Here is a 27,408-nt window from a genome sequence, read left to right as displayed (position 1 = left end):
CCTGCACAACCCGTCTTGGCTGGATGGAACTAGTAGCCCTGTACGAGCGGGGTGCTTGTACAGGGCAGACTGGGCTGTGCAGGGGCCTGATGGTAGCCGTGCGTAGAGCGGGAGTTGGGTAGCCTGGTCCTCGGAGGCGTACCGGCGACCAGATGCGCTGCGCAGGCATCATCCTACCAGGCTGGATGCCCGCTCTAGCACGGCACCTGCGAGGGGCTGGAATAACGCGCACCGGACTGTGCGTGCGTATGGGTGAGATAGTGCGCTCCTCAGCGAAACATGGCGCTCTCCACCTCATACGCTCCTCCATATAACCACGGGTAGCTGGCTTCCGGCTCTTCCTAGGCCTAGCCAAACTACCCGTGTGCCCCCCCCAAAAAAATTATTGGGGGTGCCTCTCGTGCTTCTCCCTCAGCGCGTCCAAGGCCTCGTACCTCCGCCTCTCTGCCTTGGCTGCCTCAATTTCCCACTGCGGGCGGCGATAATCCCCAGCCTGGTGCCAAGGTCCAGCCCCGTCTAGAACTTCCTCCCAGGTCCATCTCTCCCGCCAGTCCAACTCGAAGTCCCCTTTCTTCTGCTGCTTGGTCCTTAGTTGGTGGGAGATTCTGTCACGGGTATCGTCGGTGAAGGAGGACCAAAATGCAGCAGGACTGTGTTTGTTCATTTTGAACATTTATTAAATCAAAATGAACTCAAAAACAACAAACAAGAGAACGACCGATCCACTGACAGTCTGGCAAGGCACTTGGCTAAACACAGAACAATCTCCCACAATTAAACAAACAAACACACCCAACTAATATAGGACTTCCAATCAAAGGCAACACCACACAGCTGCCTTCAATTGGAAGTCCACCCCAATTAACCAAACATAGACATACAACTAACTAGATAAACATAGAAATACGTAAACAAAGATCATAACCCAAAAACCCGGAAATACTAAATCAAACACCCTTTTCCCAAAACACCACCCCGAACCACATAAAACAAATACCCTCTGCCACGTCCTGACCAAACTACAATAACAAATAACCCTTATACTGGCCAGGACGTGACATTATCCTCTGCAGCAGAGGTAACTCTGGGTCATCATTTCCTGTGGCGGTCCTCATGAGAGACAGTTTCATCATAGCTCTGAAATATGAAAACATTTAATTATAATAATGGAATTTTGGAGCAAAAAAACTGAAGTAGACAAAAAATTCAAACCAAATTTGAAAATGCCCTACCAACGTTTTATGTTGTCTATGACCACTTTAGAGTCCTGCAGCACAGCATTTTGTGGGTGAAGTTGAAGTCAGGTCCAATGTTGACTATGCAAAGAGGGGAAGAAGCTGGACCATCCTATAAATATTTATATAATATATACAATTTACAGGAACCAATTTAGCAGACACTTTGAGCCAAAGCGACTTACAGTCGTGTGCGAATACATTTTTTATGTATGGGTGGTCCTTTGGATTTGAACACCTTATCATGGTGTTGAAATGCTCTACCAAGATGCATCACAGGGTTATGAATGATTTGTGAAGACTCAATTTAATTTGATTTATAAAGCCTTTATTAAGCCGTGCTTATGCCACCCTTTATAAAGCACAGGTTTATGTCTTTTTTATTTATTCTTTTTTACATAGTTGTTTATGTCACATTTGACATTGGTGGTTATATCACACAGTTATGCCACATTTATGAACCCTTTATAGAGCATGCCATACAGTTATAGATGATTTGTAACACGTTTATGAAGGCTTTATGAAGCCTTTATAACCTGCATGCCATTTTAAAGTGGGACTCAAATATTGTGTGCACGCTCTCTACTGGCCAACTACTTGATGTATTACATTGATGTCAGAAGGTGAACAGTGGTTTTCTCACGGTGCATAATGTTTCCTGTGATCTTGTAATAAATATAACAAGTGTAGGTGAAGGAAGTTGAACTCACAGAGTTGAGTTAGTCTGAGAACGACGCCTATATTGTTTTCAGTTTGATATTTCCTCCATCCATCTACGGTACGTATTTTTGTATCTACCTTTTTAGATATATATCGTGTGACTAGTACACAGTAAGACATCTATTATTGTCTCTGAAAACGGGGGAAGGAGAGGAGATGGAAAATGTTTACCAGGGCCATTGATACTCACAGTTTATGAGAACCTGAGACCTGGGCTAGTGGTTAGTGCTGCCTTCCGTCTCCTGTAACACGACGCCGACCTTAAGAGACCAGGAAGTGTTTTTCCATCCAGCTCAGATGCAGTTCAGTGGCTGCTGATTTAGACCCACTGGGGGGGAAAAAAATGGTTGAATCAACATTGTTTCATTTCAACCCCAAAAAATTCAATGGGATGATGTTGAATCAATGTGGAAAACTGATTTTGGAATTTAATTTTAGTTTTTGTTGATTTCACGTTGAATTAGATGTATATTAGCAGTGTTTTCCATTCAGTTCAGAACCAGTTCATCATGCTCTCCCATCTCCTCATTGGTTTATAGAAGCAGGTACCCACGTCCCATCTCCTCATTGGTTATACCCACGTGGGTGACTGAAAGACGAACGAGGTCATGAAACCTAATTTATGAAAGTTGCCAATCGCAATATAAAGTCAAAAGACGAAAAAGCCTGGAAGGAGGAGAGATGACTAGAAACTATTTGGTTGACCGTTTTATGTGTGGATTAATTGTCGGAGTAGAGGACCTTGTGCATTTCAGGTAAAATAACAACTCAATGTTTATATCCCAGTAGAAATTAGCAAGCAACAGCAAGCTAGCTAAATAGGACAAATTAGCTAGCTAAATTGCCATAAGTGTTTAATGCTTTTCGACCTGTCCCCAAATGAATATAATTGGTTCATAGTTTGTTTTGATATTTCAACCTGCGTGTTGTGATCGCGTTTAGTGTGGGGGGGACAAAATACATTTATGCACGATGGCGCATGATAGTGCACGCACGCAAACGGTTTGGGTTCCGTGTTAGACTTCAGTGGGGCTTTTGACATTATCGATCATAGTCTGTTGCTGGGGAAAAAGGTATAATTTGAGTGATTTTACTGATCTGACTCCAGGATAGATTACAAGCTCCGTTTCATCAAAGCTCTGAACCATAGTTCTATCTAGTACTGTCTGGTTATATCTGCACCAACACTCCCCGTTATCCCACAGATTCCAGTCATTCCTGAGAACAGCTGTAACAGCACCTTGACTGTTTATTCTACTGCAGTACAAGGCCCTCCCTTCTAGCAGCCCAGCTATTTGTTGGAGAAGACTGTATATACTGTAATGTAGGCTAACCATACCACCAGGGGAATCTTCAAGGCCACTAACATTCTAGCTACTGTATTTAAAAAAAAAAAAATTAGTATGTGAAGAGATTGGAACAGAACCATCTGTGTAGATAAACACTACATGGCCTTCAAAAGACTAAACTTCCACTGTGAGACATCTATCTCGGTTCCCATGTTTGTTACTGGTCCGATTTTTAAAGGGGTCACAGTTGTGGAAACATTGAAATGAAGGCTTGGTTCTTCTTCAGTGTCTTTGTTCTGATGATGTCATCGTTGTGCAGCGGCATAATGAGGATGGTGATGATGATGGTGGTGGTGAGGATGATGGGGATAATAATGGTGATGGTGATGAGGATGATGGTGATGAGGCTATACTGTTGTCATGACCTGGTCCTTTTCTGGGTGTATATCCTGGCTTCCAGCCTCTCTCACTCTTTCCTACACCCAGGTTCTGTTATCTCAGGTAGTAAATTCCTGGCATGGGACTCTCTCCCGCTGGCCATGCAGTATGGAGAGAATTTACACAGTAGAACAAAGGAACTTCTACTACATCACAGAATTTGAGAACTGGACAATATCCATATTTTTGGAGAATGTGTAAACGGTCTCTATTGCCACTCCACACTGCCCTTTCTCACCTGGACAAAAGGAACACCTATGTGAGAATGCTGTTCATTGACTACAGCTCAGCGTTCAACACCATAGTGCCCACGAAGCTCATCAATAAGCTAAGGATCCTGGGACTAAACACCTCCCTCTGCAACTGGATCCTGGACTTCCTGACGGGCCGCCTCCAGGTGGAAAGGATAGGTAACAACACGTCTGCCACGCTGATCCTCAACACTAGGGCCCCTCAGGGGTGCGTGCTCAGTCCCCTCCTGTACTCCCTGTTCACCCACGACTGCACGGCCAGGCACGACTCCAACACCATCATTAAGTTTGCCGACGACACAACAGTGGTAGGCCTGATCACCGACAACAATGAGACAGCCTATAGGGAGGAGGTCAGAGACCTGGCAGTGTGGTGCCAGGACAACAGCCTCTCCCTCAATGTGAGCAAGACAAAGGAGCTGATTGTGGACTACAGGAAAAGGTGGGCCGAACAGGCCCCCATTAACATCAACTGGGCTGTAGTGGAGCGGGTTGAGAGTTTCAAGTTCCTTGGTGTCCACATCACCAACAAACTATCATGGTCCAAGCAAACCAAGACAGTCGTGAAGAGGGCACGACAAAACCTATTCCCCCTCAGGAGACTGAAAAGATTTGGCATGGGTCCTCAGATCCTCAAAAGGTTCTACAGCTGCACCATCGAGAGCATCCTGACCGGTTGCATCACCACCTGGTATGACAACTGCTCTGCCTCCGACCGTAAGGCACTATAGAGGGTAGTGCGAACGGCCCAGTACATCACTGGGGCCAAGCTTCCTGCCATCCAGGATCAAAAGGCTCCTCAACTGCTCCTACACCCAAGCCATTAGACTTGGTACCGGTACCCCCTGTATTTAGCCTCGTTATTGTTATTCTTATTGTGTTACTTTTTATTATAACTTTTTATTTTAGTCTACTTGCTAAATATTTTCTTCTTCTTGAACTGCACTGTTGGTTAAGGGCTCGTCAGTCAGCATTTCACGGTAAAGTCTGCACTTGTTGTGTTCGGCGCATGTGGCAAATAAAGTTTGATGTTGAGATGTGTCTGTTACTTGAACTCTGTGAAGCGTTTATTTGGGCTGCAATTTCTGAGGCTGGTAACTCTAATGAACTTATCTGTCACGGGTATCGTCGGTGAAGGAGGACCAAAATGCAGCAGGACTGTGTTTGTTCATTTTGAACATTTATTAAGTCAAAATGTACCAGATTGTGAACACGCACCTCCAGGCTAGTGCGGGGAGCGGGAACAGGACGAGTCGGACTGGGTTGACGCACTTCCGGGTCCGCACGAGAGACAGGAGCTGGAAACCCAGGGCTATGGAGGCGCACAGTCGGTCTTGATCTTACCTCCTGCACAACCCGTCTTGGCTGGATGGAACTAGTAGCCCTGTACGAGCGGGGTGCTTGTACAGGGCAGACTGGGCTGTGCAGGGGCCTGATGGTAGCCGTGCGTAGAGCGGGAGTTGGGTAGCCTGGTCCTCGGAGGCGTACCGGCGACCAGATGCGCTGCGCAGGCATCCTCCTACCAGGCTGGATGCCCGCTCTAGCACGGCACCTGCGAGGATTTCAAGTTGAATTAGATGTATATTAGCAGTGTTTTCCATTCAGTTCAGAACCAGTTCAGACCCAGTTCAGATCCAGTTCAAACCCAGTTCAGAACCAGTTCAGACCCAGTTCAGAACCAGTTCAGAACCAGTTCAAACCCAGTTCAGAACCAGTTCAGACCCAGTTCAGAACCAGTTCAGAACCAGTTCAAACCCAGTTCAGACCCAGTTCAGAACCAGTTCAAACCCAGTTCAGACCCAGTTCAAACCCAGTTTAGACCCAGTTCAGAACCAGTTCAGAACCAGTTCAAACCCAGTTCAGACCCAGTTCAAACCCAGTTTAGACCCAGTTCAGACCCAGTTTAGACCCAGTTCAGAAACAGTTTAGACCCAGTTCAGACCCAGTTTAGACCCAGTTCAGACCCAGTTCAAACCCAGTTCAGACCCAGTTCAGACCCAGTTCAGACCCAGTTCAAACCCAGTTCAGACCCAGTTCAAACCCAGTTCAGACCCAGTTCAGACCCAGTTCAGACCCAGTTCAAACCCAGTTTAGACCCAGTTCAGACCCAGTTCAGACCCAGTTCAGACCCAGTTTAGACCCAGTTTAGACCCAGTTCAGACCCAGTTCAGACCCAGTTCAGACCCAGTTTAGACCCAGTTTAGTGGTTACTGACCTACAGTGTGTTTGACCTACCTATCCTGGCTTAACGCCTCCACTAGTCATGGCATAATGAGACCATACCTATTGTACACTAGATATTCAAAAGTATGTGGACACCCCTTCAAATGACAAGTCGGATGGAAAATTACTGAGGATAATAGCGGATGATATTGCCACTCCTATTTGCCACATCTTCAATTTCAGCCTACTAGAGAGCAGTGCCCTCAGAAAAAATAGTTTGACCAGAAACAATGCTATTTCACAGTAAACAAATTGACAACAGACTTTCAGCACGCTTATAGAGAAGGACATTCAACAAGCACAGCACTTACACAAATGACTGATGATTGGCTGAGAGAAAATGATTTAAAAAAAGATTGTGGGGGGCTGATTTATTACAGGCTGACTACACCGCCCGCGTCGCGTGCGCTCGCGTTGCAAAATTAATTTAGACATACATGTTATTCAATAATTGCACCCACACTGTTCGCACGCGCCGAAGAGCATCTGCGTTGCCAAGGGCTAAAATAGAAGTCAGTTCTATTTCTGACGCAGATCATGCTGCAAGTCCTGCCTCTCCCATCTCCTCATTGGTTTATAGAAGCAGGTACCCACGTCCCATCTCCTCATTGGTTATACCCACGTGGGTGACTGAAAGACGAACGAGGTCATGAAACCTAATTTATGAAAGTTGCCAATCGCAATATAAATATATCTGCACCAACACTCCCCGTTATCCCACAGATTCCAGTCATTCCTGAGAACAGCTGTAACAGCACCTTGACTGTTTATTCTACTGCAGTACAAGGCCCTCCCTTCTAGCAGCCCAGCTGCGTCTAGCAGCCCAGCTATTTGTTGGAGAAGACTGTATATACTGTAATGTAGGCTAACCATACCACCAGGGGAATCTTCAAGGCCACTAACATTCTAGCTACTGTATTTAAAAAAAAAAAAATTAGTATGTGAAGAGATTGGAACAGAACCATCTGTGTAGATAAACACTACATGGCCTTCAAAAGACTAAACTTCCACTGTGAGACATCTATCTCGGTTCCCATGTTTGTTACTGGTCCGATTTTTAAAGGGGTCACAGTTGTGGAAACATTGAAATGAAGGCTTGGTTCTTCTTCAGTGTCTTTGTTCTGATGATGTCATCGTTGTGCAGCGGCATAATGAGGATGGTGATGATGATGGTGGTGGTGAGGATGATGGGGATAATAATGGTGATGGTGATGATGATAATGTTGATGATGGTGATGATGATGGTGATGGTGGTGATGGTGATGAGGATGATGGTGATGAGGATGATGGTGGTGAGGATGATGATGTTGATTATGGTGATGAGGATGATGGTGATGAGGATGGTGGTGGTGGTGATGGTGGTGATGGTGATGATGATAATGTTGATGATGGTGATGATGATGGTGATGGTGATGGTGGTGATGGTGATGAGGATGATGGTGGTGAGGATGATGGTGATGGTGATGATGATGATGATGATGGTGATGAGGATGATGGTGATGAGGCTATACTGTTGTCATGACCTGGTCCTTTTCTGGGTGTATATCCTGGCTTCCAGCCTCTCTCACTCTTTCCTACACCCAGGTTCTGTTATCTCAGGTAGTAAATTCCTGGCATGGGACTCTCTCCCGCTGGCCATGCAGTATGGAGAGAATTTACACAGTAGAACAAAGGAACTTCTACTACATCACAGAATTTGAGAACTGGACAATATCCATATTTTTGGAGAATGTGTAAACGGTCTCTATTGCCACTCCACACTGCCCTTTCTCACCTGGACAAAAGGAACACCTATGTGAGAATGCTGTTCATTGACTACAGCTCAGCGTTCAACACCATAGTGCCCACGAAGCTCATCAATAAGCTAAGGATCCTGGGACTAAACACCTCCCTCTGCAACTGGATCCTGGACTTCCTGACTGGCCGCCTCCAGGTGGAAAGGATAGGTAACAACACGTCTGCCACGCTGATCCTCAACACTAGGGCCCCTCAGGGGTGCGTGCTCAGTCCCCTCCTGTACTCCCTGTTCACCCACGACTGCACGGCCAGGCACGACTCCAACACCATCATTAAGTTTGCCGACGACACAACAGTGGTAGGCCTGATCACCGACAACAATGAGACAGCCTATAGGGAGGAGGTCAGAGACCTGGCAGTGTGGTGCCAGGACAACAGCCTCTCCCTCAATGTGAGCAAGACAAAGGAGCTGATTGTGGACTACAGGAAAAGGTGGGCCGAACAGGCCCCCATTAACATCAACTGGGCTGTAGTGGAGCGGGTTGAGAGTTTCAAGTTCCTTGGTGTCCACATCACCAACAAACTATCATGGTCCAAGCAAACCAAGACAGTCGTGAAGAGGGCACGACAAAACCTATTCCCCCTCAGGAGACTGAAAAGATTTGGCATGGGTCCTCAGATCCTCAAAAGGTTCTACAGCTGCACCATCGAGAGCATCCTGACCGGTTGCATCACCACCTGGTATGACAACTGCTCTGCCTCCGACCGTAAGGCACTATAGAGGGTAGTGCGAACGGCCCAGTACATCACTGGGGCCAAGCTTCCTGCCATCCAGGATCAAAAGGCTCCTCAACTGCTCCTACACCCAAGCCATTAGACTTGGTACCGGTACCCCCTGTATTTAGCCTCGTTATTGTTATTCTTATTGTGTTACTTTTTATTATAACTTTTTATTTTAGTCTACTTGCTAAATATTTTCTTCTTCTTGAACTGCACTGTTGGTTAAGGGCTCGTCAGTCAGCATTTCACGGTAAAGTCTACACTTGTTGTGTTCGGCGCATGTGGCAAATAAAGTTTGATGTTGAGATGTGTCTGTTACTTGAACTCTGTGAAGCGTTTATTTGGGCTGCAATTTCTGAGGCTGGTAACTCTAATGAACTTATCTGTCACGGGTATCGTCGGTGAAGGAGGACCAAAATTCAGCAGGACTGTGTTTGTTCATTTTGAACATTTATTAAGTCAAAATGTACCAGATTGTGAACACGCACCTCCAGGCTAGTGCGGGGAGCGGGAACAGGACGAGTCGGACTGGGTTGACGCACTTCCGGGTCCGCACGAGAGACAGGAGCTGGAAACCCAGGGCTATGGAGGCGCACAGTCGGTCTTGATCTTACCTCCTGCACAACCCGTCTTGGCTGGATGGAACTAGTAGCCCTGTACGAGCGGGGTGCTTGTACAGGGCAGACTGGGCTGTGCAGGGGCCTGATGGTAGCCGTGCGTAGAGCGGGAGTTGGGTAGCCTGGTCCTCGGAGGCGTACCGGCGACCAGATGCGCTGCGCAGGCATCCTCCTACCAGGCTGGATGCCCGCTCTAGCACGGCACCTGCGAGGATTTCAAGTTGAATTAGATGTATATTAGCAGTGTTTTCCATTCAGTTCAGAACCAGTTCAGACCCAGTTCAGATCCAGTTCAAACCCAGTTCAGAACCAGTTCAGACCCAGTTCAGAACCAGTTCAGAACCAGTTCAAACCCAGTTCAGAACCAGTTCAGACCCAGTTCAGAACCAGTTCAGAACCAGTTCAAACCCAGTTCAGACCCAGTTCAGAACCAGTTCAAACCCAGTTCAGACCCAGTTCAAACCCAGTTTAGACCCAGTTCAGACCCAGTTCAGAACCAGTTCAAACCCAGTTCAGACCCAGTTCAAACCCAGTTTAGACCCAGTTCAGACCCAGTTTAGACCCAGTTCAGAAACAGTTTAGACCCAGTTCAGACCCAGTTTAGACCCAGTTCAGACCCAGTTCAAACCCAGTTCAGAACCAGTTCAGACCCAGTTCAAACCCAGTTCAGACCCAGTTCAAACCCAGTTCAGACCCAGTTCAGACCCAGTTCAGACCCAGTTTAGACCCAGTTCAGACCCAGTTCAGACCCAGTTTAGACCCAGTTCAGACCCAGTTCAGAACCAGTTTAGACCCAGTTTAGACCCAGTTTAGTGGTTACTGACCTACAGTGTGTTTGACCTACCTATCCTGGCTTAACGCCTCCACTAGTCATGGCATAATGAGACCATACCTATTGTACACTAGATATTCAAAAGTATGTGGACACCCCTTCAAATGACAAGTCGGATGGAAAATTACTGAGGATAATAGCGGATGATATTGCCACTCCTATTTGCCACATCTTCAATTTAAGCCTACTAGAGAGCAGTGCCCTCAGGCCTGGAGGGAAGCTAAAGTCATTCTGCTACCTAAGAATAGTAAAGCCCCCTTTACTGGCTCAAATAGCCAACCAATCAGCCTGTTACCAACCCTTAGTAAACTTCTGGAAAAAATAGTTTGACCAGAAACAATGCTATTTCACAGTAAACAAATTGACAACAGACTTTCAGCACGCTTATAGAGAAGGACATTCAACAAGCACAGCACTTACACAAATGACTGATGATTGGCTGAGAGAAAATGATTTAAAAAAAGATTGTGGGGGGCTGATTTATTACAGGCTGACTACACCGCTCGCGTCGCGTGCGCTCGCGTTGCAAAATTAATTTAGACATACATGTTATTCAATAATTGCACCCACACTGTTCGCACGCGCCAAAGAGCATCTGCGTTGCCAAGGGCTAAAATAGAAGTCAGTTCTATTTCTGACGCAGATCATGCTGCAAGTCCTGCCTCTCCCATCTCCTCATTGGTTTATAGAAGCAGGTACCCACGTCCCATCTCCTCATTGGTTATACCCACGTGGGTGACTGAAAGACGAACGAGGTCATGAAACCTAATTTATGAAAGTTGCCAATCGCAATATAAAGTCAAAAGACGAAAAAGCCTGGAAGGAGGAGAGATGACTAGAAACTATTTGGTTGACCGTTTTATGTGTGGATTAATTGTCGGAGTAGAGGACCTTGTGCATTTCAGGTAAAATAACAACTCAATGTTTATATCCCAGTAGAAATTAGCAAGCAACAGCAAGCTAGCTAAATAGGACAAATTAGCTAGCTAAATTGCCATAAGTGTTTAATGCTTTTCGACCTGTCCCCAAATGAATATAATTGGTTCATAGTTTGTTTTGATATTTCAACCTGCGTGTTGTGATCGCGTTTAGTGTGGGGGGGACAAAATACATTTATGCACGATGGCGCATGATAGTGCACGCACGCAAACGGTTTGGGTTCCGTGTTAGACTTCAGTGGGGCTTTTGACATTATCGATCATAGTCTGTTGCTGGGGAAAAAGGTATAATTTTAGTGATTTTACTGATCTGACTCCAGGATAGATTACAAGCTCCGTTTCATCAAAGCTCTGAACCATAGTTCTATCTAGTACTGTCTGGTTATATCTGCACCAACACTCCCCGTTATCCCACAGATTCCAGTCATTCCTGAGAACAGCTGTAACAGCACCTTGACTGTTTATTCTACTGCAGTACAAGGCCCTCCCTTCTAGCAGCCCAGCTGCGTCTTAGCAGCCCAGCTATTTGTTGGAGAAGACTGTATATACTCTAATGTAGGCTAACCATACCACCAGGGGAATCTTCAAGGCCACTAACATTCTAGCTACTGTATTTAAAAAAAAAAGAATTAGTATGTGAAGAGATTGGAACAGAACCATCTGTGTAGATAAACACTACATGGCCTTCAAAAGACTAAACTTCCACTGTGAGACATCTATCTCGGTTCCCATGTTTGTTACTGGTCCGATTTTTAAAGGGGTCACAGTTGTGGAAACATTGAAATGAAGGCTTGGTTCTTCTTCAGTGTCTTTGTTCTGATGATGTCATCGTTGTGCAGCGGCATAATGAGGATGGTGATGATGATGGTGGTGGTGAGGATGATGGGGATAATAATGGTGATGGTGATGAGGATGATGGTGATGAGGATGATGGTGATGAGGATGATGGTGGTGAGGATGATGATGTTGATTATGGTGATGAGGATGATGGTGATGAGGATGGTGGTGGTGGTGATGGTGGTGATGGTGATGATGATAATGTTGATGATGGTGATGGTGATGGTGGTGATGGTGATGAGGATGATGGTGGTGAGGATGATGGTGATGATGATGATGGTGGTGATGGTGATGATGATGATGGTGGTGAGGATGATGGTGATGATGATGATGTTGATTATGGTGGCGATGTCATTCCACAGGTGGATGAAGGCGGTTCTAAGCGGTTCTTGCAGAACATGTGGACGTCGTTCCTGAAGGCTCGGCTGGTGTGTGGGATTCCCAACGACTCGCTCTACTTTAACCGTCTCCAAGACGTCTACGTGCTTCACGCGGAGGAATGGAGAGACTCGCGAGTCTATGCTCTGTTCACTAGCAGCTGGTGAGGAAATGATCCTGTCTCTGTTGTCTCCCAGCAGCTACTGAGTTCTCCCAATGCCCCAAATTCTAAACTACAATGTCACTGGAGCGGTATTCTGACTTGAGATCTGCACGCTTTACCTCAGATTTTTCGAGCAGGTCTCCCATTGACAACAATAAATGCTATTTTAACAGAACACAAAGATAACAGTGTTCTGTTTAAACAAAGGTTCTTCCTGATGTTGTCGGTGTTGATCGTCTCTGTGTTCTGTTTTGATCCGAGAACAGATGACCAGAGGATCTGGGTTGTTCTGACTAGGTTTTATTTTCTGATCGTGACAGGAAACAATTCCAGAAACAAATGCTGTGCCGCCTTTTTATACGCCAACTCTGCAAAGAACAATAAACGACGAAAGGGGACATGAATAGCCATGGTAGCTCAATGACGCCGTGTACAGAGAAAAGTTCTGTAACTAGCTAGCGGTCAACATATAAAAGTAAATGAATTACTGAGATCTATACATATCCCAAAATCACGATGGGAGACCATAATCAAACACTGTCAGTGACCCTATTCACTCATTATAAGGATTTTAACATATATAGGATTGATGATGATTTTCATAATCTTCCTCTTCCACATGGATAGAGTAGACAGGGTAGAGGGAAGGGGGCCAGGGGATGTTTATGAGGGGGAATACAGAAGGAGAGGGAAGGGGGCCAGGGGATGTTTATGAGGGGGGATGCAGAAGGAGAAGGAAGGAGGACCAGGGGATGTTTATGAGGGGGGATGCAGAAGGAGAGGGAAGGAGGACCAGGGGATGTTTATGAGGGGAATGCAGAAGGAGAAGGAAGGGGGCCAGGGGATGTTTATGAGGGGAATGTAGAAGGAGAGGGAAGGAGGACCAGGGGATGTTTATGAGGGGAATGTAGAAGGAGAGGGAAGGAGGACCAGGGGATGTTTATGAGGGGGAATGTAGAAGGAGAGGGAAGGAGGACCAGGGGATGTTTATGAGGGGGGATGCAGAAGGAGAGGGAAGGAGGACCAGGGGATGTTTATGAGGGGAATGTAGAAGGAGAGGGAAGGAGGACCAGGGGATGTTTATGAGGGGGAATGTAGAAGGAGAGGGAAGGAGGACCAGGGGATGTTTATGAGGGGGAATGCAGAAGGAGAGGGAAGGGGGCCAGGGGATGTTTATGAGGGGGAATGTAGAAGGAGAAGGAAGGAGGACCAGGGGATGTTTATGAGGGGGGATGCAGAAGGAGAGGGAAGGAGGACCAGGGGATGTTTATGAGTGGGAATACAGAAGGAGAAGGAAGGAGGACCAGGGAATGTTTATGAGGGGGGATGCAGAAGGAGAGGGAAGGAGGACCAGGGGATGTTTATGAGGGGGAATGCCGGAATCGGCCCAGATCCACTGTGCTAGCTGGGAAAGGTTCTTCATGAGAAAGAGAACCATGTTCTGTTAAACAATGGTTCTTCCCGAGGAAGATAACCGTGTTCTGAACTTCTTAGGGCCAGCGGAACAACTGTCGACAACTTCCAGTGAAATTGGAGGGCGCGCAATTCAAATAAATAATCATTAAAATTATTGGGGCTACAGTGGTAGACCTGATCACCGACAACGATGAGTCAGCCTATAGGGAGGAGGTCAGAGACCTGGCCATGTGGTGCCAGGACAACAACCTCTCCCTCAACGTGATCAAGACAAAAGGAGATGGTTGTGGACTACAGGAAAAGGAGGACCGAGCACGCCCCCATTCTCATCGACGGGGCTGTAGTGGAGCAGGTTGAGAGCTTCAAGTTCCTTGGTGTCCACATCACCAACAAATTAGAATGGTCCAAGCAAACCAAGACAGTCATGAAGAGGGCACGACAAAACCAATTCCCCCTCAGGAGACTGAAAAGATTTGGCATGAGTCCTCAGATCCTCAAAAGGTTCTACAGCTGCACCATCGAGAGCATCCTGACTGGTTGCATCACTGCCTGGTATGGCAACTGCTCAGCTTCCGATCACAAGGCACTACAGAGGGTAGTGCGTACGGCCCAGTACATCACTGGGGCCAAGCTTCCTGCCATCCAGAACCTCTATACCAGGCGGTGTCAGAGGAAAGCCCTAAAAATTGTCAAAGACTCCAGCCACCCTAGTCACAGACTGTTCTCTCTGCTACCGCACGGCAAGCGATACCAGAGCACCAAGTCTAGGACCAAGAGGCTTCTAAACAGCTTCTACCCCCCAAGCCATAAGACTCCTGAACATCTAGTCAAATGGCTACCCAGACTATTTGCATTGCCCCCCTTTACACCACTGCTACTCTCTGTTATCATCTATGCATAGTCACTTTAATAACTCTACCTTCATGTACATATTACCTCAACTAACCGGTGCCCCTCCACATTGACTCTGTACCGGTACCCCCTGTATATAGCCTCCACATTGACTCTGTACCGGTACCCCCCTGTATATAGCCTCCACATTGACTCTGTACCGGTACCCCCTGTATATAGCCTCCACATTGACTCTGTACCGGTACCCCCTGTATATAGCCTCCACATTGACTCTGTACCGGTACCCCCCTGTATATAGCCTCCACATTGACTCAGTACCGTAATACCCTGTATATAGCCTCCACATTGACTCTGTACCGGTACCCCCGTGTATATAGCCTCCACATTGACTCTGTACCGGTACCCCCCTGTATATAGCCTCCACATTGACTCTGTACTGGTACCCCCTGTATATAGCCTCCACATTGACTCTGTACTGGTACCCCCTGTATATAGCCTCCACATTGACTCTGTACTGGTACCCCCTGTATATAGCCTCCACATTGACTCTGTACTGGTACCCCCTGTATATAGCCTCCACATTGACTCTGTACTGGTACCCCCAGTATATAACCTCCACATTGACTCTGTACCGGTACCCCCTGTATATAGCCTCCACATTGACTCTGAACCGGTACCTCCTGTATATAGCCTCCACATTGACTCTGAACCGGTACCCCCCTGTATATAGCCTCCACATTGACTCTGTACTGGTACCCCCTGTATATAGCCTCCACATTGACTCTGTACTGGTACCCCCTGTATATAGCCTCCACATTGACTCAGTACCGTAATACCCTGTATATAGCCTCCACATTGACTCTGTACCGGTACCCCCGTGTATATAGCCTCCACATTGACTGTGTACCGGTACCCCCCTGTATATAGCCTCCACATTGACTCTGTACTGGTACCCCCTGTATATAGCCTCCACATTGACTCTGTACTGGTACCCCCTGTATATAGCCTCCACATTGACTCTGTACTGGTACCCCCTGTATATAGCCTCCACATTGACTCTGTACTGGTACCTCCTGTATATAGCCTCCACATTGACTCTGTACTGGTACCTCCTGTATATAGCCTCCACATTGACTCTGTACCGGTACCCCCTGTATATAGCCTCCACATTGACTCTGTACCGGTACCCCCTGTATATAGCCTCCACATTGACTCTGTACTGGTACCTCCTGTATATAGCCTCCACATTGACTCTGTACCGGTACCCCCTGTATATAGCCTCCACATTGACTCTGTACTGGTACCTCCTGTATATAACCTCCACATTGACTCTGTACCGGTACCCCCTGTATATAGCCTCCACATTGACTCTGAACCGGTACCTCCTGTATATAGCCTCCACATTGACTCTGAACCGGTACCCCCCCTGTATATAGCCTCCACATTGACTCTGTACTGGTACCCCCTGTATATAGCCTCCACATTGACTCTGTACTGGTACCCCCTGTATATAGCCTCCACATTGACTCTGTACTGGTACCCCCTGTATATAGCCTCCACATTGACTCTGTACTGGTACCCCCAGTATATAACCTCCACATTGACTCTGTACCGGTACCCCCTGTATATAGCCTCCACATTGACTCTGTACCAGTACCTCCTGTATATAGCCTCCACATTGACTCTGAACCGGTACCCCCCTGTATATAGCCTCCACATTGACTCTGTACTGGTACCTCCTGTATATAGCCTCCACATTGACTCTGTACTGGTACCTCCTGTATATAGCCTCCACATTGACTCTGTACTGGTACCTCCTGTATATAGCCTCCACATTGACTCTGTACCGGTACCCCCTGTATATAGCCTCCACATTGACTCTGTACCGGTACCCCCTGTATATAGCCTCCACATTGACTCTGTACTGGTACCTCCTGTATATAGCCTCCACATTGACTCTGTACCAGTACCCCCTGTATATAGCCTCCACATTGACTCTGTACCGGTACCCCCTGTATATAGCCTCCACATTGACTCTGTACCAGTACCCCCTGTATATAGCCTCCACATTGACTCTGTACCGGTACCCCCTGTATATAGCCTCCACATTGACTCTGTACCGGTACCCTCTGTATATAGCCTCCACATTGACTCTGTACCGGTACCCCCTGTATATAGCCTCCACATTGACTCTGTACCGGTACCCCCTGTATATAGCCTCCACATTGACTCTGTACCGGTACCCCCTGTATATAGCCTCCACATTGACTCTGTACCGGTACCCCCTGTATATAGCCTCCACATTGACTCTGTACCAGTACCCCCTGTATATAGCCTCCACATTGACTCTGTACCGGTACCTCCTGTATATAGCCTCCACATTGACTCTGTACCGTAACACCCTGTATATAGCCTCCACATTGACTCTGTACCGGTACCCCCTGTATATAGCCTCCACATTGACTCTGTACCAGTACCCCCTGTATATAGCCTCCACATTGACTCTGTACCGGTACCCCCTGTATATAGCCTCCACATTGACTCTGTACCGGTACCCCCTGTATATAGCCTCCACATTGACTCTGTACCGGTACCCCCTGTATATAGCCTCCACATTGACTCTGTACCGTAACACCCTGTGTATAGCCTCCACATTGACTCTGTACCGTAATACCCTGTATACAGCCTCCTCATTGTTATTTTACTGCTGCTCTTTAATTACTTGTTACTTTTATCTCTGATTCTTATCTGTATTTTTTTTTAACTGCATTGTTGGTTAGGGGCTCATAAGTAAACATTTCACTGTGAGGTCTACTACACCTGTTGTATTCAGCATTTCACTGTGAGGTCTACTACACCTGTTGTATTCAGCATTTCACTGTGAGGTCTACTACACCTGTTGTATTCAGCATTTCACTGTGAGGTCTACTACACCTGTTGTATTCAGCATTTCACTGTGAGGTCTACTACACCTGTTGTATTCAGCATTTCACTGTAAGGTCTACTACACCTGTTGTATTCAGCATTTCACTGTGAGGTCTACTACACCTGTTGTATTCAGCATTTCACTGTGAGGTCTACTACACCTGTTGTATTCAGCATTTCACTGTGAGGTCTACTACACCTGTTGTATTCGGCACATGTGACTCATAACATTTGATTTGAACATGAACAATCTAACCTGTTCTCTCCACCAATAGGAATGGCACAGCTGTCTGCATCTACTCCATGGAAGAGATCGACAGGATATTTCAGGAGTCTCCCTTCAGGGGATACAATAAAGACATTCCCAACCCAAGACCTGGAACAGTAAGGATCTCTTCCTGCTTTCCTCTTCCAGGACAATAAACACGTTTTCTATTCTACATAGCTACATACATTTTTACATTTTAGCAGACGCTCTTATCCAGAGCGACTTACAGTAGTAAATACATTTCATTTCATGCATTTTTTTGTTGTTGTTGTACTGGCCCCCTCGTGGGAATCGAACCCACAACCCTAGCGTTGCAAACACCATGCTGGCGTTGCAAACACCATGCTCTACCAACTGAGCCACATGGAAGAAGGCAGGTCTGCTCACGTTAACAAAGAACTCTGTTGTCTTCTTGTTATGTTAGAGAATCATATTTCAGCCCAGCGTGATGTGGACCATAAATAACACGAGACTGACTCATTATTCCAGGGTGGATAGGAGGAAAAATCTGGCTCTGTGCACCTTTTCATAGGAACATCAGTATTCCACAGACAAAGGGAAACATGGGTTCTGTGTTTCCAAATGGCACCCTATTCCCTATATAGTGCACTACTTTCCAAAGCCCTGGTCAAAAGGTAGTGCACTACATAGGGAATAGGGTGGCATTTGGGAACACAATCCTAAAAAATGGACCCTCCCTGGCCTGGCCTGTACAGCGATGGGAACCATGGGCCTCTTCAGCTCAGAGTTCACATCAGTTTCCACATGTCTTTCTATAGCTGTGGCTGGGGCTGTGGCTGTGGCTGGGGCTGTGGCTGTGGCTGGGGCTGTGGCTGCTGCAGTCACGACACATAATATCTCCAACTGTGTGACTCATAGTTGCCTGTATGTGCTGCGCCTGTCGTGTAGATTGTGCCTGACAACAGCATTAGAGCAAAACCCATATCCTGAGAGCGTATTTATTGTAGCTGGGGATTTTAACAAAGCAAATTTGAGGAAAATACTACCGAAGTTCTATCAACACATTGACTGTAGTACTCGCGCTGGTAAAACACTGGACCACTGCTACTCCAACTTCCTGAAATGCCTACAAGGCCCTCCCCCCGCCCTCCCTTCGGCAAATCAGACCACGACTCCATTTTGCTCCTCCCTTCCTATAGGCAGAAACTCAAACAGGAAGGACCCGTCCAAATGACTATCCAACACTGGTCTGACCAATCGTAATCCGCGCTTCAAGATTGTTTTGATCACGCGGACTGGGATATGTTCTGGGTAGCTTCAGAGAATAATATTGACGAATACACTGATTAAGTGAGTTTATCAGGAAATGTATAGGAGATGTTGTTCCCACTGTGACTATTAAAACCAACCCTAACCAGAAACCGAGGATAGATGGCGGCATTCACACAAAACTGAAAGCTCGAACCACGGCATTTAACCATGGAAAGGTGACTGGGAATATGGCCGAATACAAACAGTGTAGTTATTCCCTCTGTAGCCTGAAATTTGGCTTGGCACCTTAAACCCTCACAAACTTTTACAGATGCACAATTGAGAGCATTTTATCTGGCTGTATCACTGCCTGGTACGGCAACTGCACCGCCCGCAACCGCAGGGCTCTCCAGAGTCTGCCCAACACATCACTGGGGGCGGAATACCTGCACTCCAGGACACATACAGTCATGGCCAAAAGTTTTGAGAATGACACAAATATTAATTTTCACAAAGTCTGCTGCCTCAGTTTGTATGATGGCAATTTGCATATACTCCAGAATGTTATGAAGAGTGATCAGATGAATTGCAATTAATTGCAAAGTCCCTCTTTGCCATGCAAATGAACTGAATCCCCCAAAAAACATTTCCACTGCATTTCAGCCCTGCCACAAAAGGACCAGCTGACATCATGTCAGTGATTCCCTCGTTAACACAGGTGTGAGTGTTGACGAGGACAAGGCTGGAGATCACTCTGTCATGCTGATTGAGTTCGAATAACAGACTGGAAGCTTCAAAAAGAGGGTGGTGCTTGGAATCATTGTTCTTCCTCTGTCAACCATGGTTACCTGCAAGGAAACACAGGGCTTCACAGGCAAGGATATTGCTGCCAGTAAGATTGCACCTAAATCAACCATTTATCGGATCATCAAGAACTTCAAGGAGAGCGGTTCAATTGTTGTGAAGAAGGCTTCAGGGCGCCCAAGAAAGTCCAGTAAGCGCCAGGACTGTCTCCTAAAGTTGATTCAGCTGCGGGATCGGGGCACCACCAGTACAGAGCTTGCTCAGGAATGGTAGCAGGCAGGTGTGAGTGCATCTGCACGCACAGTGAGGCGAAGACTTTTGGAGGATGGCCTGGTGTCAAGAAGGGCAGCAAAGAAGCCACTTCTCTCCAGGAAAAGCATCAGGGACAGACTGATATTCTGCAAAAGGTACAGGGATTGGACTGCTGAGGACTGGGGTAAAGTCATTTTCTCTGATGAATCCCCTTTCCGATTGTTTGGGGGAAAAAGCTTGTCCGGAGAAGACAAGGTGAGCGCTACCATCAGTCCTGTGTCATGCCAACAGTAAAGCATCCAGAGACCATTCATGTATGGGGTTACTTCTCAGCCAAGGGAGTGGGCTCACTCACAATTTTGCCTAAGAACACAGCCATGAATAAAGAATGGTACCAACACATCCTCCGAGAGCAACTTCTCCCAACCATCCAGGAACAGTTTGGGGACGAACAATTCCTTTTCCAGCATGATGGAGCACTTTGCCATAAGGCAAAAGTGGTAACTAAGTAGCTCGGGGAACAAAACTAGGACCGAAAGACTGAAAAACAGCTTCTATCTCAAGGCCATCAGATTGTTAAATAGCCATCACTAGCCGGCCTCCACCTGGTTACCCAACCCTGCACCTTAGAGGCTGCTGCTCTATATAGATACACAGGGAATCACTGGTCACTTTAATAATGTTTACATACTGTTTTACTCATCTCATATGTATATACTGTATTATATTCTACTGTATTTTAGTCACTCCTAATATTTATATATTTCTTAATTCCATTATTTTACTTTAGATGTGTGTGTGATTGTTGTGAATGGTTAGATATTACTGCACTGTTGGAGCTAGGAACACAAGCATTTCACTACCACCCACAATAAATCTGTTAAATATGTGTATATGACCAATAAAATGTGATTTCTACCACTACTGAGACCCTGCAGGTTTCTGTTAGGTGGTTTTATTGTCTGAACAACTTCCTCAATCTGTTTTTTTCCTCCACCCTGACCCTGACCCTGACAATACAGTCCTCACGCACTTCCTTTTGGGAAGAGTCAATATGTTCTATTGTTTTGTCTAAGTTCCTAATGTGACTAAGACGAGTTGTATAGACGACAACAACAACACAGTCTGACTAAGGCCTTCTGTGCTTCCTGACTCCCTTTACCAGGAAGCAAGTCACTTTTCTTCTTTTATATATATGCCATTTATATATATATATATATATATATATATATATATATATATATATATATATATATTTGTCTTTTTTCTACTGTGTTATTGACTGTATGTTTGTTTTACTCCATGTGTAACTCTGTTGTTGTTGTATGTTGTCGAACTGCTTTGCTTCATCTTGGCCACCGGTGGCGCCACGCCTCCTGGTAAATGAGAACTTGTTCTCAACTTTGCCTACCTGGTTAAATAAAGGACTTGTTCTCAACTGCCTCCTGGGGCGCTCAACGCCTCCGGTTAAATAAAGGACTTGTTCTCAACTAGCCAACCTGGTTAAATAAAGGTGAAATAAAATAAAATAAATAAATAAGACATATTTACATACACGGTTTAACATATAAGAGTGTTTAACGTTTATACATGTGTTTTAAGAAATGTTAAATGACTTTTAGGAGTATAAACAAAAGCAGCGTTTTATGCCCTTATTAAGTGATTTCCTGTAACCTATTGAGAAACGTAAACACCATCGCGACATGGCACGTTATACTGGAATATTTATGTCAGCAGGCCATGTCTTTGTAGTCTTTCGTGGACAGACTACATAACATGCATCTGATCAAACTATGCAAGATTTAGTCCTGGGATAAACGACATGAATGTCTCATCGACCGTATTATCTGCTGCGAAATTCCGATTTTTATTCAATTATTTGGCAAAGGCTTCTATCGAATGGGGTGCTTATCTGGATAAAGACCTGTTCTCCTGTCTTATCTCCTCAGTGTGTCTCTAACAGTAAAGACCTGTTCTCCTGTCTTATCTCCTCAGTGTGTCTCTAACAGTAAAGACCTGTTCTCCTGTCTTATCTCCTCAGTGTGTCTCTAACAGTAAAGACCTGTTCTCCTGTCTTATCTCCTCAGTGTGTCTCTAACAGTAAAGACCTGTTCTCCTGTCTTATCTCCTCAGTGTGTGTCTCTAACAGTAAAGACCTGTTCTCCTGTCTTATCTCCTCAGTGTGTCTCTAACAGTAAAGACCTGTTCTCCTGTCTTATCTCCTCAGTGTGTCTCTCTAACAGTAAAGACCTGTTCTCCTGTCTTATCTCCTCAGTGTGTCTCTAACAGTAAAGACCTGTTCTCCTGTCTTATCTCCTCAGTGTGTCTCTAACAGTAAAGACCTGTTCTCCTGTCTTATCTCCTCAGTGTGTCTCTAACAGTAAAGACCTGTTCTCCTGTCTTATCTCCTCAGTGTGTCTCTCTAACAGTAAAGACCTGTTCTCCTGTCTTATCTCCTCAGTGTGTCTCTCTAACAGTAAAGACCTGTTCTCCTGTCTTATCTCCTCAGTGTGTCTCTAACAGTAAATACCTGTTCTCCTGTCTTATCTCCTCAGTGTGTCTCTAACAGTAAAGACCTGTTCTCCTGTCTTATCTCCTCAGTGTGTCTCTAACAGTAAAGACCTGTTCTCCTGTCTTATCTCCTCAGTGTGTCTCTAACAGTAAAGACCTGTTCTCCTGTCTTATCTCCTCAGTGTGTCTCTAACAGTAAAGACCTGTTCTCCTGTCTTATCTCCTCAGTGTGTGTCTAACAGTAAAGACCTGTTCTCCTGTCTTATCTCCTCAGTGTGTCTCTAACAGTAAAGACCTGTTCTCCTGTCTTATCTCCTCAGTGTGTCTCTAACAGTAAAGACCTGTTCTCCTGTCTTATCTCCTCAGTGTGTCTCTAACAGTAAAGACCTGTTCTCCTGTCTTATCTCCTCAGTGTGTCTCTAACAGTAAAGACCTGTTCTCCTGTCTTATCTCCTCAGTGTGTCTCTAACAGTAAAGACCTGTTCTCCTGTCTTATCTCCTCAGTGTGTCTCTAACAGTAAAGACCTGTTCTCCTGTCTTATCTCCTCAGTGTGTGTCTCTAACAGTAAAGACCTGTTCTCCTGTCTTATCTCCTCAGTGTGTCTCTAACAGTAAAGACCTGTTCTCCTGTCTTATCTCCTCAGTGTGTCTCTCTAACAGTAAAGACCTGTTCTCCTGTCTTATCTCCTCAGTGTGTCTCTAACAGTAAAGACCTGTTCTCCTGTCTTATCTCCTCAGTGTGTCTCTAACAGTAAAGACCTGTTCTCCTGTCTTATCTCCTCAGTGTGTCTCTAACAGTAAAGACCTGTTCTCCTGTCTTATCTCCTCAGTGTGTGTCTCTAACAGTAAAGACCTGTTCTCCTGTCTTATCTCCTCAGTGTGTCTCTAACAGTAAAGACCTGTTCTCCTGTCTTATCTCCTCAGTGTGTCTCTCTAACAGTAAAGACCTGTTCTCCTGTCTTATCTCCTCAGTGTGTCTCTAACAGTAAAGACCTGTTCTCCTGTCTTATCTCCTCAGTGTGTCTCTAACAGTAAAGACCTGTTCTCCTGTCTTATCTCCTCAGTGTGTCTCTAACAGTAAAGACCTGTTCTCCTGTCTTATCTCCTCAGTGTGTGTCTAACAGTAAAGACCTGTTCTCCTGTCTTATCTCCTCAGTGTGTCTCTAACAGTAAAGACCTGTTCTCCTGTCTTATCTCCTCAGTGTGTCTCTAACAGTAAAGACCTGTTCTCCTGTCTTATCTCCTCAGTGTGTCTCTAACAGTAAAGACCTGTTCTCCTGTCTTATCTCCTCAGTGTGTCTCTAACAGTAAAGACCTGTTCTCCTGTCTTATCTCCTCAGTGTGTCTCTAACAGTAAAGACCTGTTCTCCTGTCTTATCTCCTCAGTGTGTCTCTAACAGTAAAGACCTGTTCTCCTGTCTTATCTCCTCAGTGTGTCTCTAACAGTAAAGACCTGTTCTCCTGTCTTATCTCCTCAGTGTGTCTCTAACAGTAAAGACCTGTTCTCCTGTCTTATCTCCTCAGTGTGTCTCTAACAGTAAAGACCTGTTCTCCTGTCTTATCTCCTCAGTGTGTCTCTAACAGTAAAGACCTGTTCTCCTGTCTTATCTCCTCAGTGTGTCTCTAACAGTAAAGACCTGTTCTCCTGTCTTATCTCCTCAGTGTGTCTCTAACAGTAAAGACCTGTTCTCCTGTCTTATCTCCTCAGTGTGTCTCTAACAGTAAAGACCTGTTCTCCTGTCTTATCTCCTCAGTGTGTCTCTAACAGTAAAGACCTGTTCTCCTGTCTTATCTCCTCAGTGTGTCTCTAACAGTAAAGACCTGTTCTCCTGTCTTATCTCCTCAGTGTGTCTCTAACAGTAAAGACCTGTTCTCCTGTCTTATCTCCTCAGTGTGTCTCTAACAGTAAAGACCTGTTCTCCTGTCTTATCTCCTCAGTGTGTGTCTAACAGTAAAGGCCTGCCATTGGCTACAGTGACCATGATAAAGGATCACCCAGAGATGACAGACTGGATCCAGCCCATCCAGCCCTACTCCCCATTCTACATCTCTAACTATAACTACACCAAGATAGTTGTGGACAGAGTCCAGGCGGCAGACCACACCATGCACAACGTCCTGCTGCTAGCAACTGGTAGGTGGTTGATGCCGTTGGTTCTCTTGATGTTGTTGGTGAACTACAGATGTTGTTGGTGAACTACAGATGTTGTTGGTGAACTACAGATGTTGTTGGTGAACTACAGATGTTGTTGGTGAACTACAGATGTTGTTGGTGAACTACAGATGTTGTTGGTGGACTACAGATGTTGTTGGTGAACTACAGATGTTGTTGGTGAACTACAGATGTTGTTGGTGAACTACAGATGTTGTTGGTGAACTACAGATGTTGTTGGTGGACTACAGATGTTGTTGGTGAACTACAGATGTTGTTGGTGAACTACAGATGTTGTTGGTGAACTACAGATGTTGTTGGTGAACTACAGATGTTGTTGGTGAACTACAGATGTTGTTGGTTCTCTTGATGCTGTTGGTGAACTACAGATGTTGTTGGTGAACTACAGATGTTGTTGGTGAACTACAGATGTTGTTGGTGAACTACAGATGTTGTTGGTGGACTACAGATGTTGTTGGTGAACTACAGATGTTGTTGGTGAACTACAGATGTTGTTGGTGAACTACAGATGTTGTTGGTGAACTACAGATGTTGTTGGTGAACTACAGATGTTGTTGGTGGACTACAGATGTTGTTGGTGGACTACAGATGTTGTTGGTGGACTACAGATGTTGTTGGTGAACTACAGATGTTGTTGGTGAACTACAGATGTTGTTGGTGGACTACAGATGTTGTTGGTGGACTACAGATGTTGTTGGTGAACTACAGATGTTGTTGGTGAACTACAGATGTTGTTGGTGGACTACAGATGTTGTTGGTGAACTACAGATGTTGTTGGTGAACTACAGATGTTGTTGGTGAACTACAGATGTTGTTGGTGAACTACAGATGTTGTTGGTGAACTACAGATGTTGTTGGTTCTCTTGATGTTGTTGGTGAACTACAGATGTTAGATCTTAATTTGAGCCAGTTTCCCAAAACAGGAAAATAATCCCACAGCAACAGGAAATGTGAATTGTTGTGTGGATTATAATTAATAGACATTTGTGGTAGAGGTTGATACATTTTTTTTGTATAATCTTCTGAAGTTTTAAAGTGGAAATTACAAACTTTACAAGCCTTTTTAAACCTTGAATACACAACACGTTTGCATTTCCTGCCGTGCTGGAATATTCTTCTGACAACAGCAGGATGAAATGAAGACACAGCGTGACCATTGTTTTTAATCATGGTTGTTATCAGTATTGTGATATCTTCATCACATTCACGTGTTATTCAGAGTCTCAAGTGAACAACATCAATGTCTTTAACAGCCTGTTAGGCCCCGCGATAGACTAGCGGTCTTATGCTACAGAACCCCTATGAAGAACCCCTATGAAGAACCCCTATGAAGAACCCCTATGAAGAACCCCTATGAAGAACCCCTATGAAGAACCCCTATGAAGAACCCCTATGAAGAACCCCTATGAAGAACCCCTATGAAGAACCCCTATGAAGAAACCCTATGAAGAACCCCTATGAAGAACCCCTATGAAGAACCCCTATGAAGAACCCCTATGAAGAACCCCTATGAAGAAACCCTATGAAGAACCCCTATGAAGAACCCCTATGAAGAACCCCTATGAAGAACCCCTATGAAGAACCCCTATGAAGAACCCCTATGAAGAACCCCTATGAAGAACCCCTATGAAGAACCCCTATGAAGAACCCCTATGAAGAACCACTATGAAGAACCCCTATGAAGAACCCCTATGAAGAACCACTATCAAATCAAATCAACGTTTATTGGTCACGTACACAGAATTTCAGAAATTATCGCAGGTGCAGCGAAATGCTTGTACAGTAATACCAGGGCTGAAATACCAGATAATTAATACCAGATAATTAATACCAGATAATTAATACCAGGGCAGTAATACCAGAGCAGTAATACCAGATAATTAATACCAGGGCAGTAATACCAGGGCAGTAATACCAGATAATTAATACCAGGGAAGTAATACCAGATAATTAATACCAGGGCAGCAATACCAGGGCAGTAATACCAGATAATTAATACCAGGGCAGTAATACCAGGGCAGTAATACCAGATAATTAATACCAGGGAAGTAATACCAGATAATTAATACCAGGGCAGCAATACCAGGGCAGTAATACCAGATAATTAATACCAGGGCAGTAATACCAGGGCAGTAATACCAGATAATTAATACCAGGGCAGCAATACCAGGGCAGTAATACCAGATAATTAATACCAGGGCAGTAATACCAGGGCAGTAATACCAGATAATTAATACCAGGGCAGTAATACCAGATAATTAATACCAGGGCAGTAATACCAGATAATTAATACCAGATAATTAATACCAGGGCAGTAATACCAGGGCAGTAATACCAGAGCAGTAATACCAGATAATTAATACCAGGGCAGTAATACCAGGGCAGTAATACCAGATAATTAATACCAGGGCAGTAATACCAGATAATTAATACCAGGGCAGCAATACCAGGGCAGTAATACCAGATAATTAATACCAGGGCAGTAATACCAGGGCAGTAATACCAGATAATTAATACCAGGGCAGTAATACCAGATAATTAATACCAGGGCAGTAAT

General features: G+C 45.3%; 1 protein-coding gene across 1 annotated transcript in view; it reads left to right on the top strand.

Moving 5' to 3' along the window:
* sema7a (semaphorin 7A (JohnMiltonHagen blood group)) overlaps nucleotides 1–27,408 on the top strand; it is a 128,571-nt gene that overhangs the window by 80,889 nt on the left and 20,274 nt on the right. The window contains exons 8-10 of the mRNA XM_082968229.1: nucleotides 12,260–12,438; nucleotides 17,907–18,015; nucleotides 24,617–24,812. Coding sequence (XP_082824355.1) covers nucleotides 12,260–12,438; nucleotides 17,907–18,015; nucleotides 24,617–24,812 — 484 coding nt within the window. The remainder of the gene's footprint in view (nucleotides 1–12,259; nucleotides 12,439–17,906; nucleotides 18,016–24,616; nucleotides 24,813–27,408) is intronic.

Source organism: Salmo salar, chromosome 23 (assembly GCF_965601325.2).
Source record: "Salmo salar chromosome 23, fSalSal1, whole genome shotgun sequence".
In the NCBI taxonomy this organism is placed as follows: domain Eukaryota; kingdom Metazoa; phylum Chordata; class Actinopteri; order Salmoniformes; family Salmonidae; genus Salmo; species Salmo salar.
This window is presented reverse-complemented; position numbering and strand designations above follow the sequence as displayed.